This window comes from Xenopus laevis, chromosome 5S (assembly GCF_017654675.1).
Source record: "Xenopus laevis strain J_2021 chromosome 5S, Xenopus_laevis_v10.1, whole genome shotgun sequence".
In the NCBI taxonomy this organism is placed as follows: Eukaryota; Metazoa; Chordata; class Amphibia; order Anura; family Pipidae; genus Xenopus; species Xenopus laevis.
The window spans coordinates 116324553-116340513 of record NC_054380.1 but is presented as its reverse complement, the minus strand read 5'-3'; the positions used below and the strand labels follow the sequence as shown (position 1 = coordinate 116340513).

At 38.3% G+C, this 15961-nt stretch overlaps 1 protein-coding gene across 6 annotated transcripts in view; it reads left to right on the top strand.

Annotated features, from left to right (window-relative positions):
- Positions 1 to 12887, top strand: part of agfg1.S (ArfGAP with FG repeats 1 S homeolog) — a 75446-nt gene extending 62559 nt beyond the window's left edge. For 3 of the 6 annotated variants that reach the window (XM_041563985.1, XM_041563984.1, XM_018264354.2), the window contains 6 exons: positions 388 to 455; positions 1945 to 2028; positions 5230 to 5316; positions 9025 to 9192; positions 10390 to 10481; positions 12142 to 12874. In XM_041563985.1, coding sequence (XP_041419919.1) covers positions 388 to 455; positions 1945 to 2028; positions 5230 to 5316; positions 9025 to 9192; positions 10390 to 10481; positions 12142 to 12201 — 559 coding nt within the window. In that variant the 3' untranslated portion in view covers positions 12202 to 12874. 6 annotated transcript variants of the gene reach the window in all.
- The last annotated feature ends 3074 nt before the right edge of the window (positions 12888 to 15961 follow it).

The following is a 15961-nucleotide window of genomic DNA, read 5'->3' as shown; positions in this document are numbered from 1 at the left end:
TATTAAAAATGTGAATAAGAGATAAATAGCCGAAGAAATTGCTTACACCCACCTTTTCGTTCACAATCAGGTCCTTTATGAACCTTGCAATTAGAGACAATTAGAGATTGGGGCACACTTGTATGTATGAATGATTGCAGGCTTGCATAGTGGTGTAATTATCCAGTGTCAGGTAATACATTATCCACAGCAGTAGATCAGCTTTATAACCTTTTGTGATTAAAGCAAATTATTATTCAACCTGTGGTCAAGTATTCTAAGATCACATTACCTCCCTGCCTGGTCCCAAATCAGCATCCTCATGTTATTCTATAACTGCATTTGTTATAGGATCTTTTGACTTCACATATTATTAGCCCTTAATATGAAACCCTCTTTATTTTACAGCCATGTTTTCGGTTTGGGTTCAGCAGCGCACACGCACACTGTTGCATCGGCAGCAGGACCTTTTGCAGGTTAGTGACCATGTTTATAATTATTTGTGTTTCCCTGCTAAAAGCAGTAAAGGTTGTCTTTAGACTCTCTGGAAGTTGTTGCCCAATGGTTCTTACCCACCCAACACTCCAAACAGAATTGCACTGCCTGGGTGCAATGCAATCCTTTGATTTACTTTCAAAGTTCTACTGTGGCCTATGGAAGCTTGTTCACCTAAGAGTTGAAATGGAAGCGTTAAGAAAGTAAGCTAGGTTGGCAAAAGAAGAGTCCTTGGTTACTATTAAAACTGATGTGATCCTAATTATAGGTATGTGCCAGTATCACTTTAAATACAAGAATCCCAACACAACTGAAGGATATATGTGTGGGGGGGGGGTAGCTGGGGGTTCTGCAGTTTGTAGTTCAGCAACATCTGGAACACCTCAGGTTGCCCAACCCTGACTTAGAGGGAGAGCAAAAAGGCATTGTAGCATATCTGGCAAGTGATTAAAGGAGAAGGAAAGGCTAAAAGTAAGTAAGCCTTATCAGAAAGGTCTATATATACAAACCAGTAAACCCTCAAAGTAATGCTTCTCTGAGTCCTTTGTCAAAAGAAACACTGCATTTCTTTCCTTCTATTGTGTACACATGGGCTTCTGTATCAGACTTCTGTTTTTAGTTTAAGCCTCCAGGGCAGGGCTTGAGCATGCTCAGTTTGCTCCTCTCCCCCTCCCTCCTCCCCTTTCTGCTGTAATCTGAGCCCTGAGCTATGACTGAGCGGGGAAACGCAGGCAGGAAGTGATGTCACACCAAGTGAATATGGCAGCTGCTATCCTAAACAAACAGAGAGAGTGTCTAGAGCCATTTACTCGGGTATGGTAAAGCATTCCACAGAATAACTAGTGTTATAGCTTGCACTATTGTGGCTAATCTAATAACAATAAACTGCTTTGGTACCTTTCCTTCTCCTTTAAGATGCATACATTTCTAAACTGTGACTATTTTTCCCCCTGTGGGTCTCCCAGCAATACATAGTTAATTTGAACAAGTGTAGAACAGGCACTCAAATGAGGCAATCTTCCAAAAAGGCAAATAAAATCACGCACTTTACTTACTTAGTCATAGGCTGCCTTCTGCTTCTAATGTGTACATAAATAAAGTCTCTACTTGATTTTATTCGCTTGGTTGGAAGATTGCCTCATTTGAGTGCCTGCTCTATATTTGGTCTGCTTCGTTCCCCTTGCTGAAGGTTTAGGGCTGTGCACCTGGGCCCCTTCCGTTATGTGGTGAGTCATTTCACTTTATGGACCCCTCTTATCGTTCATTTGAGTTGACAAAAAAAGACAGCTGTCCATCAAGTTGAACCATATTGTGTACCCACAACACCACTTAACTGCAACAAGATAAATAGCATGTGACATAAAATCCTTCATTATTCAGGAGGTGAAAGGCATTTCTGACCCAGTGGAAAAGGAAATTGTCACATGCTTGATAGGCTTTATTGAATAGGTTTTTCTTTAATCTTTTTAGCTCCTGCCTCCACAAATCCGTTTGTTTCAGCCTCTGTGGCCCCTGCAGTTAATCCATTCCAGACTAATGGCCGTGCACCTCCAGGTAGGTAACACTGCTTGTTATTGGTAGACTCTATAAAGTGAATACCCTACACTGTGTGAATGACAATTTTTTTAGAGCAACATCAGAACATTTCTTCTTCTGATGTACAACTCGTCTGTGCAATTACAGGCAAGCAAACCAAGCACAGGTGGTGCTGTTGTTGCAAAATTAATTATATTGCCAGTTAATAGGAACTCAAATAGCTCTGAATGGGAAAAAAACAAATAAAGTAAATTGCTGAAATGCTTAAATAAGCATTAAAGAGCAAATACTTCCTTCAATACTTACCAAAAATCAGGTAGCTTTTCTTAAACATCGCAACCCAGTCTGAGCCGTCTGAAAAATTCTTACTGCAATATATATTAGTAACCTGGAAAAAAGAAAACACGGAATGCTAGTAAACCTAGATGCAGACAAAGCTTTTGCTAGAATAACACATACGCATTTACGTCGGTTACTTAAATTCCAACACATTGGCTTACCCATGCTAAACCTCTTTAAAAATCTATATTTAGCACCCAGTACATTTTTAACAATAAACACCAACTCAGACAGATTCCAAATTCATAGAGGTACACGCCAAGGATGCCCGTTGTCACCCCTCCTATTTAATGTAGAGATTGATCCACTGCTACGACACATACTTCAAAATCACCAACTGCAACGTATACAAATACTGTAGGTCAAACACAGCTACAGGTGGCAGCATTTGCTGATGATATCCTACTTTTCCTCAACCAACCCTAAACAGAAATACCCATAATCTTACAGCTAATACAAAGATTTGGTAAAATAGCAGGATTTCAAATTAATTTAGACAAATCAGAGGCATTGCAGTTACATCATTCTGATCCAACAGACTGGCTCCCACACTTTCCCTTTAAAAAAAACCAAACTCAGCATTAAATATCTATGGATCAAATTACCATCACACCATAAAGACACATACGCACTAAATATATACGGAAAATAATAGACAATATCCAACAGGAGGTTCATCAATGGAAACACACTAACCTGATATTCCTGGGCAAAATACATTTTATTAAAATGATCTTTTCCCCCAAATTATATATATCCGCCAACAGACCTAAAGAGATTAAACCAAGCGTCTAGAACTTTTATCTGGAACAAAAAAACGCCCAAGGATCAGTCTCTTTAAATTACAGCAACCCAAACATTTCGGCGGAACAAATCTCCCTAATATTAAAGGATATAACGAAGCATCGCTTCTTCGTTACGCTGGGGACTGGATTCTTAACAGAGATCTTTACACGACAATATCTCTAGAGCAATACACAACTGAACATTACTCCCTCAACTATTAAAATACAAAATCCCACTATTAATGCGTAACAATCCCATATTTCTAGACACATATAAAGCATGGCACGTAGTCAGAAGGAAACAAAAGCTATCGCCAACTACTTCCCCATACCTATCATGGATAGATAACGACAACTTTCCAATAGGCGAACGAAACCCCGTTCTCTCACGATGGAGAGACAACGGATTACAAAACTTGTATGATGTGATAGACAACAATTACACCCTTTATTCTCTGGAAAAATTAACAGACAAATTCCCATTCATGACACAACATGTATTTCTAACTCTCCAAATTCTCCACTTAGTAACAAATGCAATCAAGAAAACGCCTGACAACGATAAAGCCAACCCACTTAATCAAATCTGGAAAAACAAACATACAAAACAAACAACTTCACAAATATATCAAACAATCAGAACACTAATTGACGTAGAAAACAACCAAAGGCCGGGCTTTGCATGGACTGCAGACATTCCAAACACCACAACCCCCGAAATTTTAAAACAACGCACAAGTATTATGAAGCTACTTCCAGTCAGTAGATATCAGGAAATGTCTCTACAAATACTCCACAATTCTTATTTAACCCCAATTAGGAGATCCAAAATGGGAAATCTGGGGCAGGGACTGATGTATAGTCTAGAGCGCTGTAGAAACTGCAAATTTGTATTGTTATTACTGTTATGATTATGTTATAAGAATGTAGATACATAATGTTAAAGGAACAGCACAGAAGTCTACTGTATAGTCGTGACTGAATAACTATTATGTAAAGATCTTTAAATAAAAACAAGTTTTAAAAAAAACAAAAAAACATTAAAGCATGATTTTTGATGGTTTTCTTAAGCTTTAATACAGTGCGTTTGAATACTGCAAATTAATCTCGTAATTGAATTTCTAACATAAGAGTTCCTTTGTGTATTATCTTTAAAATAGAAGCTCACTGCAGCTCTAAATGATTAGTTGTTTGCTTCATTTCCCTAAACTCTGGAGTTTTACTCAAAGCTGAAACCAAAATCTGAAGCAGTAACAGCTTCACAAAGTTCTAGAAAACAAAGCAAGAGATAATTACTAGGGATGCACTGAATCCAGGATTCGGCCAGGATCCTTCTGCCTGGCCGCACCGAATCCTAATTTGCATATGCAAATTAGGGGTGGAGATGGAAATCGTGTGACTTTTTCTCACAAAACAAGAAGGTAAAAAATGTTTTCCCCTTCCCACCCCTAATTTGCATAATGCAAATTAGGATTTGGATGGTTCGGTATTCATCTGAATCTTTCACCAAGGATTCGGGTTTCGGCCAAATCCAAAATAGTGGATTTGGTGCATCCCTAATAATTACACACTCTCTATAATCGGTACTGGCCTTCATTTGTGGCCATGTTCTGCTGCACCAGTTTAGCAAGTAAAGAGCTATCCAGGAATGCAGCGTTATGCAAGGGTGAGATGTTGACCTGCAGATTGCCCACCTCTTTTAAAGGGAACTAAACCAAAATCATTTTCTTAGTTTCTTAGTGCAGGGTAATACATACAGCTCACAGTTTTATGGTATCTCTGCCAAAAAAGAAAGGCCCATGGTTTATATACCTTTATTAGGGGCACCCAATCAATTGAAATAGTTTACATTGATGAATAAACAATACATTTACTTGATAGGATTGTTATCATTTTTTCTATATTGGTTAATAACTATTCTAACACTGTTTATTTATCTTTTTAACCGGCTTCTGATATTTGATGTTTTATGACTGTGAACTGTAGCATTCCTTGGCACAAAACTAACAGGCTAAATACAATTCACTAGCTGTGCACCGTGGGTTATTTTGTATGCTGTGTTTTCTTCTCTTTACAAACTGCATTTCCATTGTAGGGTTACAAGATGGCCACAGAGCAGAAGCCCCATTTCATGCTTTCCACCAGACCCGGCTAGCGACAGCCGCAGGAGCATTGGATGCCTGTAAGTGAACTGTTCTCTTACAAAGAATATAAGACCCCTGTATTAGTAAAGACATATAACACCACTGTAATCCTGGCCTTTCTGAATAATGCATGAGTTGAGAGGCCATATAACGGTCCGCATTTATGCATGTATCCATGTGCTTGACTCCACCTAAAATCAGTGCTTTGGGATGATGCGAAAAATAGTAGCATGAAGGTCTGCTGCATGTATGTGAACAACTGCCATTCAGGGTTTACCTTGCATATAATTGCCCTGCTGCACTATTGTCTGTTGTTACTGTAGAATACAAATAGTTCTGTGGCCATTTAGAACTAGCGTTGCACCGAATCCAAGGAATTCAGCAGGATTCAGCCAAATCCTTCTGCCCGGCCGAACCGAATCTGAATTCTAATTTGCATATGGAAATTAGGGGTAGGAAAATTGCGTGACTTTTTTTCATAAAACAAGGAAGTAAAAAATGTTTTCCCCTTCCCACCCCTAATTTGCATATGCAAATTATGATTTGGATTTGGAGTCAGGGCATCCCTATTTAGAACCCATAAGGCAGAGGACACACAATGCAAATAATCTGCTTTCCTTCGATTGTGTTTGGTACTCAGGTGGAGAAAAGCGGATCTGCTCCTTCATGTAGTTCCACTGATAAGTTCGGTGTCGGCCTGTGTGCAGCCTGAAAATTCTTACTTTTACTTTTCTTGGCTGAAAGCAGCTCAGTGTAGCTGCACACAGACTGACAGTGGAATTACGTGAAGGAGCAGATCCACTTGTTTACTAGCAGTACACACTAGATAGAACAAGTGCAAAGAGAAGTGGCATGGAGAGGGTTAGGCAAGAAACCAATTTCTGTTACAGGTATGGGACCTGTTATCCAGAATGCCCGGACCTGGGGGTTTCCAGATAACAGCTTGTTCCATAATGTGGATCTTCATACCTTAAATCTACTAGAAAATTAAACAAACCCAATAGGCTGGTTTCGCTTCCAATAAGAATTCGTTATATCTTAGTTTGGATCAAGTACAAGGTTCTATTATTACAGAGAAAACTGAAATACTTTTTAAAAATTTGGATTATTTTGATAAAATGAAGCCTATGGAAGACGGCCTTTCTGTAATTCATAACTTTCTGGATAATGGGTTGCCTTTCAGTAATTCAGAGCTTTCTGGAAAATGCGTTTCCGGATAACGGATCCTATACCTGTATTTCATAAAAGTAAAATTATTTTCCTATTCCTGTGTTGGATGAGTGCACCCATCTCTTACTTTCCCATATTTTTGTAATGCATAAAAACATACTTTTTTGCTGGCAAATAATGAATGAGCCTGAGAACACTTTCTATTGTGTGTACTGTATGTCCAGCTCCTCCCAAATGCAGAGGGGGGTATGGAATGGTCCAAAAAACAGGATAAATACCATACACCCATTGCCTGCATCACAGTAAGGCATTCATACAGGTCTGTGTCATTCTAACAGAAAAAAAGATTTTTTTTTTGTGCATTTCCCGCCAATTTACAAAAGTTTTTTTGTTACCCTAAATCAGGGGTGTCCAACCTTTTGGCTTCCCTGGGCCACATTGGAAAAAGAAAAATTGTCTGGGGCCACACATGAAATACACAAACACTTTTGATTTGTAAAAGTAAAGAAAATACATAGAAAATAACTACAATACCAGTTGGATAACTAGATTACACTGTAATATGGAACACCTGGATATTAAATAGACTTACTGTTACATTATTATGAAGTTTCCTCGGGAACTGAGCGTTTCAAGCTGGGCCGCATTCATATCCATCCTGGCCGCAGGTTGGACACCCCTGCCCTAAATGATACTTTTCTCGTATTACTGAAATCCACAGTTTTTTTGTAATTGTCTGTGGGAACCAAACTTCTCTTGTAAAATCAGGGAATCTGTTTGTTTCAAATCGTAAAAAAATTGTACAAAAACACGGATTTCGAGGTTTTAGAATTTTCATTCGGATCGTTTGATTTTTATAATCAGATCTTTTAATAAATGTCATGGCAGTTGTGGTTTTAGAAAAAAATAGTTTTTTGTGGTTTCAAAAACATCTAAAACTGCACAAATACAAACTTTGATAAATGGGCCTCCCCATATATCACTAGGCGTTTCCAGCCCCCCTTCTCTTATTGCAGGGGTCCTCAACCTTTTTTTTTGCATGTGAACGACATTCAATTGTAAAAAGACTTTAGGGGGAGAAACACAAGCTTGAAACAAGTTCCTGGGGTGCCAAATAAGGGCTGTGATTGGCTATATGGTAGCCCCTATGTGGACTGGCAACTACAGGAGGTTCTGTATGGCAGTTTATCTGTTTTAACTTGTCTCCAAGCCTGGAATTCAAAGATAAGCACCTGCTTTGAGGCAACTGGGAGCAACATCCAAGGGTTTGGGGAGCAACATGTTGCTTGTGAGACACTGATTAGGGATCACTGTCTTTTTTTTATCAATTCCAATGCAGCCCCCGTCTCTTAATATATCTCATCTACTGCATTTCTGTCTCCCATCTCTTAATATATCCCTTCCAATTTTTTTGTACTCTAAAAATTTTCGAATAACCTCACAATTTGGCTGGGAGTTTTTTTCTGAATGTCAGGAAGGCAAGTAACATATTCAAATGGTTCAACAGACTTCTGCCATTGACTTGTAAATGAACTTGGCAGGTTTTTGGTGTCGAATATTCGAATTAGAACTGTTTCCACGGTCGAGGTGTGATTAATCTCACAGTGAATTTACATTCGAATGGTGGGATTGAAATATGACACCACAAAAAATTGAGAATTTGAATTTCTATTCGACACTTAATAAATCCGCCCCTTAAAGTATCTCTTAAAATATATTTCCTCTGGCCTCCTTTAAGTGCCTTTTTACCATCACTCACACACACCAGCCCACGTTTCTACCTTCTCTCTGAGCCAGCTGCTGACCTAGATTCCTCTCCCATGCGAGCAGAATGTGTATGTGAATTATTATCTTATCATTTTATTGTTATATGTATGAGCATAGGAAATCGTTTCACTTATAAAGCCATTGAGCAGTTAATGAATTTAACCAACCATATTAATTTTGGATATTGGAGAAGGGTCTCTCCCCCTTGTAGGTGATGTATAACGAGGGATACTCTGATGAAAGTACTTGCTGCTAATTATTAGAAAGGATGGTTCTGATTTGCCTTTTAGTAAAGGAGCGGTAGAACAACCTCAAGTGAGTAATTCTATTTGTACCAAATAGGGATCCACTGAATCCACTATTTTGGATTTGGCTGAACCCCTGAATCCTTCGCGAAAGTTTCGGTTCGGAATCTGAATCCTAATTTGCATATGCAAATTAGGGGTGGGAAGGGGAAAACATTTTTTACTTCCTCATTTTGTGACAAAAATTCACGTGATTTTCCTCTCCATCCCTAATTTGCATATGCAAATTAGTATTCGGTTCGGCTGGGCAGAAGCATTTGGATTCTGCTGAAAAATGCTGAATCCTGGCCACATCCCGAACCCGAATAGTGGATTCGGTGCATCCCTAGTACCAAATAAATACTGAAGAAATACATATTAAAAGGAACGTGCCTTTATTTCTTTGTCTCTGGGCAGTTCTTTCATACATTGCTTTCCATGAATTCAGTATATATATCAGCTCGCCATACCTAAATATTGGGAAGCCTTCACAATAGAATGAGTTGTTTTATCTTCTTTTCCCAGCTTCCTTTGGCACCGCATCTCACAGCATGCCCGCTGGCTTTGGAACACAGACACCGTACAGTCTTCCTACCAGCTTTAGTGGGAGTTTCCACCAACCTGCCTTCCCTCCTCAGACAGCCTTCCCCCAACAGACTGCTTTCTCACAGCAGCCCAATGGGAATATCCAAGGTACCACGGACACTTTAGTGCATTTGGGTGGATTTAGATCTAGATTAATCTGAAATGCGTGTGTAAAGTAATGTAGAACATATTGCTGTAGATAGTGAGCGGAAGTATATAACTGCAGTTGTGCAAGGAGATGCCTTTTTTCCTGATAGCTGAAATTCCCCTACAAAGATGGCCTTCACCTACTCATGAAACCAGTGGGTTTTGTTTTTTTTTTTTACAAAACCCCAAATTAGGACCAAGTCTGTGTCATTAAATCTCTCTCTCTGCTAATTTTATTTGATCCAAAAAAACTGACCTTTTGGGCAGGTGTGTTTTTTTTTTTTTGTGATCCCTGAACTTCAGTTGAATTATAGAAATCATGCTCATGAAGCTAAAAAATAATCACATGGGTCAGTCTTTCTCAGCACTAATGCACCACTGAGCTGTTACAGGTAAAACCAAAAAGCTTTCCTTATACCAGCGACTGCTCAGGAAGCCGGGATATGGTCTGTATGACAATGGGAAATCAAAAAATGATACAGAAGGAACAGTGTGTTGGATTAAGTATATTTATATGCTGTATGAACCAAACACTGGCCAAAAACTTGATTTAGAGTGAACATATTATCCTTTTGCCCAAAGGAATACCATTGTTCTAATATTATTATTATTACTAGGGATGCACCGAATCCACTATTTTGGATTCAGCCGAACCCTTCAAACCTTTGTTAAAAATTTGCCTGAAAACTGAATCTATATCCTAATTTGCATATGCAAATTAGGGATGGGAAGCGGAATTTTTTTTACATCCTTGTCACACGATTTCCCTCCCCGCCCCTAATTTGCATATGTAAATTAGGATTCAGATTCAGTTTAGCCAGGCAGAAGTATTCGGCCGAATCCGAATGCCGCTGAAAAAGGCCGAATCCTGGCCAAATCCCAAACCGAATCCCGGATTTGGTACATCCCTAATTCTTACCATGTATTTTTAGAGCGCCAACATACTGCGCAGCGCTAATAAGCAGGAAAAGCCATAAACGAACATAAATAAGAACATATAATAAATGACAATGTGCAGGAGTTGCAATTTTCCCATTTTGGATGTGGCAGTGCCTATGTGATGCGCTATGCAATTTGCATGCAAACGTAAATAGTACTCAGAATACTAGAATCTTTTGTTGAAATATTCCTTTCTGTTTTTGTATTTGTGTGTTAAAGGTGCAGGGTTTGCTGTGTTTGGGCAGATCAAGCCTGTTGTTACTCCATTTGGCCAGGTTTCAGCTCCTGGAGTCTCTAGCAATCCTTTCATGGTAAGAACCCTGCTTAGTACAATGGATTATCCACACAAAATATGTCCTGCTTACATTACATGCCATAACTTTATGTGAACCTTTATATATATATATATATATATATATATATATATATATATATATATATATATATATTCCTTATTATTGTTGTTCATTGTTTTTACATGTATAAATGTATTTACTACATTATTTGTTATAATGCACAATATTCACTAAGTCCATTACATCACTGAGTACCATTTATAACTGCTGACATCATTTATTATTAGAATATCATTTTTAGGATATTCATGGTTTTTGTGTATATTATACTTAGGAGCCCCATATGTCCTGTAAATAATATGTTTATAAATGGTGCTTTGTGATAGAATTGGTTATAACTGATACTTGTGCTTTTATATGGCTGTGGAACTCTCTCTCTCTCTCTCTCTCTCTCTCTCTCTCTCTCTCTCTCTATAGTGAATAAAGGACCCCCTATTGTAAAATATAAGGATATTAAAAGTCACTGAGGGGTTCCATGACCAAATAAAAGGCAGAGTGCTTTTATAAAGGTCATGAAACTCAGAGGTTACTTCTTATATCCTCATATTTTCCAACAAGGGGTACTTACTGTATTTATTGTAATACACAAGTTTTAGTGAGTCATGAGACAAAAATTACATCACTAACTGTTTATAACTGATGACATCAGTACTCACCGTTTATAAGGATATAATTTACGATATAAGATATTCATTGTGTATTATATGTATATTATGAATTCAATTATAAGGATTTTAGAAGCCATTTTAGTGCTAGTTAGCCTCTTTTAACTGTTAGGGCAATTTAAATTACAAGGCCACAGCTCCGGTTACCCTGTCCTGCCTTGACTTTGTGGTGTCCCAGGCCTTAGAAACAAAATAGGCAGTTAGTTTTTGGGACAACTCCACCCTCTATATTTTTCAAATTTTTTTTAATCTTATTCTTGGAATATGACCGAATAACCTTTTAACCCATATTGAATTTTTTTCTGGCCATTTTTTACCAATTCCTTTTTAACCATTTAATTAATTACCAAGTCTAATTTTTTAGCCTAATTATTGCACTGCACTTTATTGGTGTAATTTATTGCAATATCAATTTGCCAAATCTATCTTTATTAATCACACTTTATATATTAATTAATGAATGAATTTATTTATTAAGGGGTGTTATTGGAATCTATTGGTGAATCCCTCTGGATTCAGGAATAATCAACTTTTTTTTATCAGTCCTTGGACTGATTGATCTCACCTTATTTATTTGCACTAGCACTTTACCTAATTTATTAGTCGGCACCTTTATGAATGAATTATTATTATCATTAATTATTTTGGTTTTGTAATTTATGGTTTGAGTCTATTTGGTATAGATATAGTAACCCTCTATTTGGTGGGGCTTCTTTTTTCTTAAACGATTTTAGAAGCCATGTCATGGTTAATATCCTTATTTTTTTTTTTATATGGAATATATTCCCTATATAATCATATATATGCTGAGACTTATTAATGGATATTTGCTTTCACATTTTACTCTTTGCACCAATAAAACCTAAACCCTGACCATTAATTGGTTAAAAAGCTATGTATAATATAAATCCCAAATCCAAAGTGTACTGATCCGGTCTCTCTCTTTGCAGGCCGGGGCACCTTCGGGGCAGTTTCCAACTGGAAGTTCATCCACGAACCCTTTCTTATAGCCTTAGACTAAGACAGGAGATTTCCGGGCATCACCATACATGTACTGCCTCTTGCACTGTTTGTCTTGTTTAACCAGCGTAAGCTTTAAACACAGGGAGTTCTTTCAGAGCCTGCAATTATTTATATATTTTTTTGTATTTAAACAAAAAAAAAGGGAGGACAAACAAGGTAATACGTGCAATTGGAAAGCCTTTTAGCATCAAAACCATTCACTGCCTGAAGGTTTTACTGGCAATTGCGTAGCAGAGTGTCCGTAGCTCCTCGACAGCAAACGGTCTAACCTGAGGCATATCATGTATATTCAATTTGGTAAGTTAATGCAGATTCCATATTCATTAAGCTGCAGTACTGTACATATATTTTTCTTAGGGACTATTTAATTATTCATATCAGTATTTCTAACTCTTAACACCGTACCCGATGCTGGAGAACTGAAACATAGCAGGTTCCGGATCCATCGCATTAAAGGAATGTTTTAACAATCTGATTTCAAAAGGAGTGAGGATTGCAAAAGCAATGACGTCTTTATAACAAATTTTATTTGTTGACAAAAGACAAACTTTTATTTTGCCCAATCAAGCTGCCCATTTCTATGCGCCTAATCTCCATACTAAAGACTCATCTCTGCATAATAAAGCTAATGTTTTGCTACAGTTTGCAGGTGAAAATAAATATTAAAATATTACAAAGTGTGATTGGGTGATTTGTTCGACTCGCACATTGTGCAAACTATGATTGATGGTTGAACCGTTGACTTGGGTCTCAATGGCTGCAGGTGCTCAGCCTGTGCGTCTGTTTCAAATCTCCATGCTAGTTCCATGTGACCTTGGATACGTCCTCCTTGTTGCAGTAAAGTGCTTTACCAGTCTTTAACTGTGGGATAAAGATTAAAGGGATACTGTCATGGGGGAAAAAATGTTTTTTTTTGGGGGGTTTTTTTTCCAAAATGAATCAGTTAATAGTGCTGATCCAGCAAGAGTAGCACAAAATGGTACTACTTCTACTATGTCGCCATCTTAAAGGAATACTGTCATGGGAAAACATGTTTTTCTTCAAAACGCATCAGTTAATAGAGCTGCTCCAGCAGAATTCTGAATTGAAATCCATTTTTCAAAAGAGCAAACTGATTTTTTTATATTCAATTTTGAAATCTGACATGGGGCTAGACTAGGGTTGCCACCTTTCCTGGGAAAACAGCCCCACCTCCAATCCCGCCCCATGCCACACCCCCAATCCCGCCCAAAGCCACACTACCTGTGCCTAGCAGTCCAACTGAGCCAGCAGCCGCACACACAGCACAGTCGGCTCCCCCCTGCAGTCTGCACTCGCGTCTAAGCGACACCGCCCACACAATGAATCACACGAGACGAGCTGAGCTGGGAATTGGGAGGAGGGAGCAGCGAAGCTGCTGAAAAGTAAGTAGCTTTTCTCCCTGCAAAAAAATTACCGGCCATGTATTTGCCAGTATTATCTTAATACCGGCACCGGCCTCAATACATGTTTTACCGGCTAGGCCGGTAAAATACCGGCCGGGTGGCAACCCTAGGCTAGACATATTGTCAGTTTCCCAGCTGCCCCTGGTCATGTGACTTGTGCTCTGATAAATTTCAATCACTCTTTACTGCTGTACTGCAAGTTGGAGTGATGTCACCCCCTCCCTTCCCACCCAGCAGCCAAACAAAAGAACAATGGGAAGGTAACCAGATAACAACTCCCTAACACAAGATAACAGCTGCCTGGTAGATCTAAGAACAACACTCAATAGTAAAATCCAGGCCCCACACATTCAGTTACATTGAGTTACATTGAGTAGGAGAAACAACAGCCTGCCAGAAAGCAAGTCACATGACTGGGGGAAGCTGGTAAACTGGCAATATGTCTAGCCCCATGTCAGATTTCAAAACTGAATATAAAAAAATTTGGTTTGCTCTTTTGAGAACTGGATTTCAGTGCAGAATTCTGCTGGAGTAGCACTAACTGATGTGTTTTGAAAAAAACATGTTTTCCCATGACAGTATCCCTTTAAGATGGCCACATATTACCATTTTGTGCTACTCTTGGTACATGTATGACTCCCTGCCCAACCCTTCAGATGTCGATGCCTGGGTACCATGATGACCAGTTCATTGTTCATCGACAGATGATGACTTAAAGAAGATCCGCAGCTGCATGGGCCCATGTGTATGCACTTTTCTTTGCTACTGAAAGTAAATTGTTTGCTTTTAAAGGGAATCCTATACATTCACAAAAATGATAGCCTGTTCCAGTGATCCCCAACTAGTGGCTCACAAGCAACATGGTGCTCACCAATCCCTTGGATTTTACATCCAGTGGAGGCAAGTTTTGGTTGCATAAAATCCAGCTGTACTGCCAAACACAGCCTCATGTAGCCACAGAATTTACATGGCAACCCTCAAAAACTTTTTTTCATGCTTGTGTTGCTCCCCAACTATTTTTAACATTTAAACCTGGCAGTTAAAAAAAAAAAAAAAAAAGGGTAGGGAGCCCTTACCTATTCCATGGTGAATGATGAGGCATTTTCGGAGAGATTTGTGTCATTGCACTTAGAATGCATTTATTTCAGATCAGCGGTGATTTCAATGCTTTGCTGTTATGTTTTATTATTGTCCCTGATTAAAGTCATCAGGGGATCTGCCAATTTTATGTCTACATGGAGGTATTAAGGCATTTAACAAACTTTAAAGGAATTGTTTAGAGTAAAAATAAGAACTAGCTACAGAGCATAAACTATAGTAGTGTTTCTGAAGCAAATACACCAGTTGTACCAGTGCAGGGAAACACTACATTGTTTTTTAACATTTTCAGTTTTTGGTGATAAATAAAAATAAAAAATGTATCTAATATAGTTAGTTAGGCTGGAGTGACTGGATGTGTAACATAATAGCCAGAACACTACTTCCTGCTTTTCAGCTCTCTTGATTTCCACTGATTGGTTACCAGGCAGTAACCAATCAGTGACTTGAGGGGGGGGGGCACATGGGCCATAACTGTTGATTTTGAATCTGAGCTGAATGCTGAGGATCAATTGCAAACTCACTGAACAGTTATGTGCCATGTGCCCCCCCCTTCAAGTCACTGACTAACTCAGAGTTAGAGAGCTGAAAAGCAGGAAGTAGAGTTCTGACTATTATGTTAGACATCCAGTCACTCCAGACTTTATACATTACATTAATACTGTATATTAGAAGTATTTTTTATTTTGCAAAGCCTATCTATTTACCCAGTTTATATTTTTACACTGAACTGTTCCTTTAAGAAATGCAGTCAGAATAATGTGTTTTTTTTTAATCTGAACAAGTCTGTTTTTCTTAGGCCTTTTCAGAACACTTCTATATTTTCCTTCTAAGGATAGTTTTCTTTGACCATACAGTTACAGGAACTGACCAGTAGGTGGTGCAGTTGTTGCAAAAGTCATTATATTTGAACTTAAAGGAACAGTAACACCAACAAATAAAAGCATTTTAAAGTAATTAAAATATAATGTACTGTTGCTATGCATTGGGAAAAGTTATGTGTTTGCTTCAGAAAGACTACTATAGTTTATATAAACAAGCTGCTGTGTAGCCATGGGGGCAGCCATTCAAATCTGAAAAAGGAGAAAAGCACAGGATACACAGCAGATAACAGATACGCTCTATAGTATACAATGGTATTTTACAGAGTGCTGATATCTTCTACGTAACCTGTGCTTTAAATGGCTGCCTCAGTGTCGAAACAGCAGCTTGTATATATAAACTA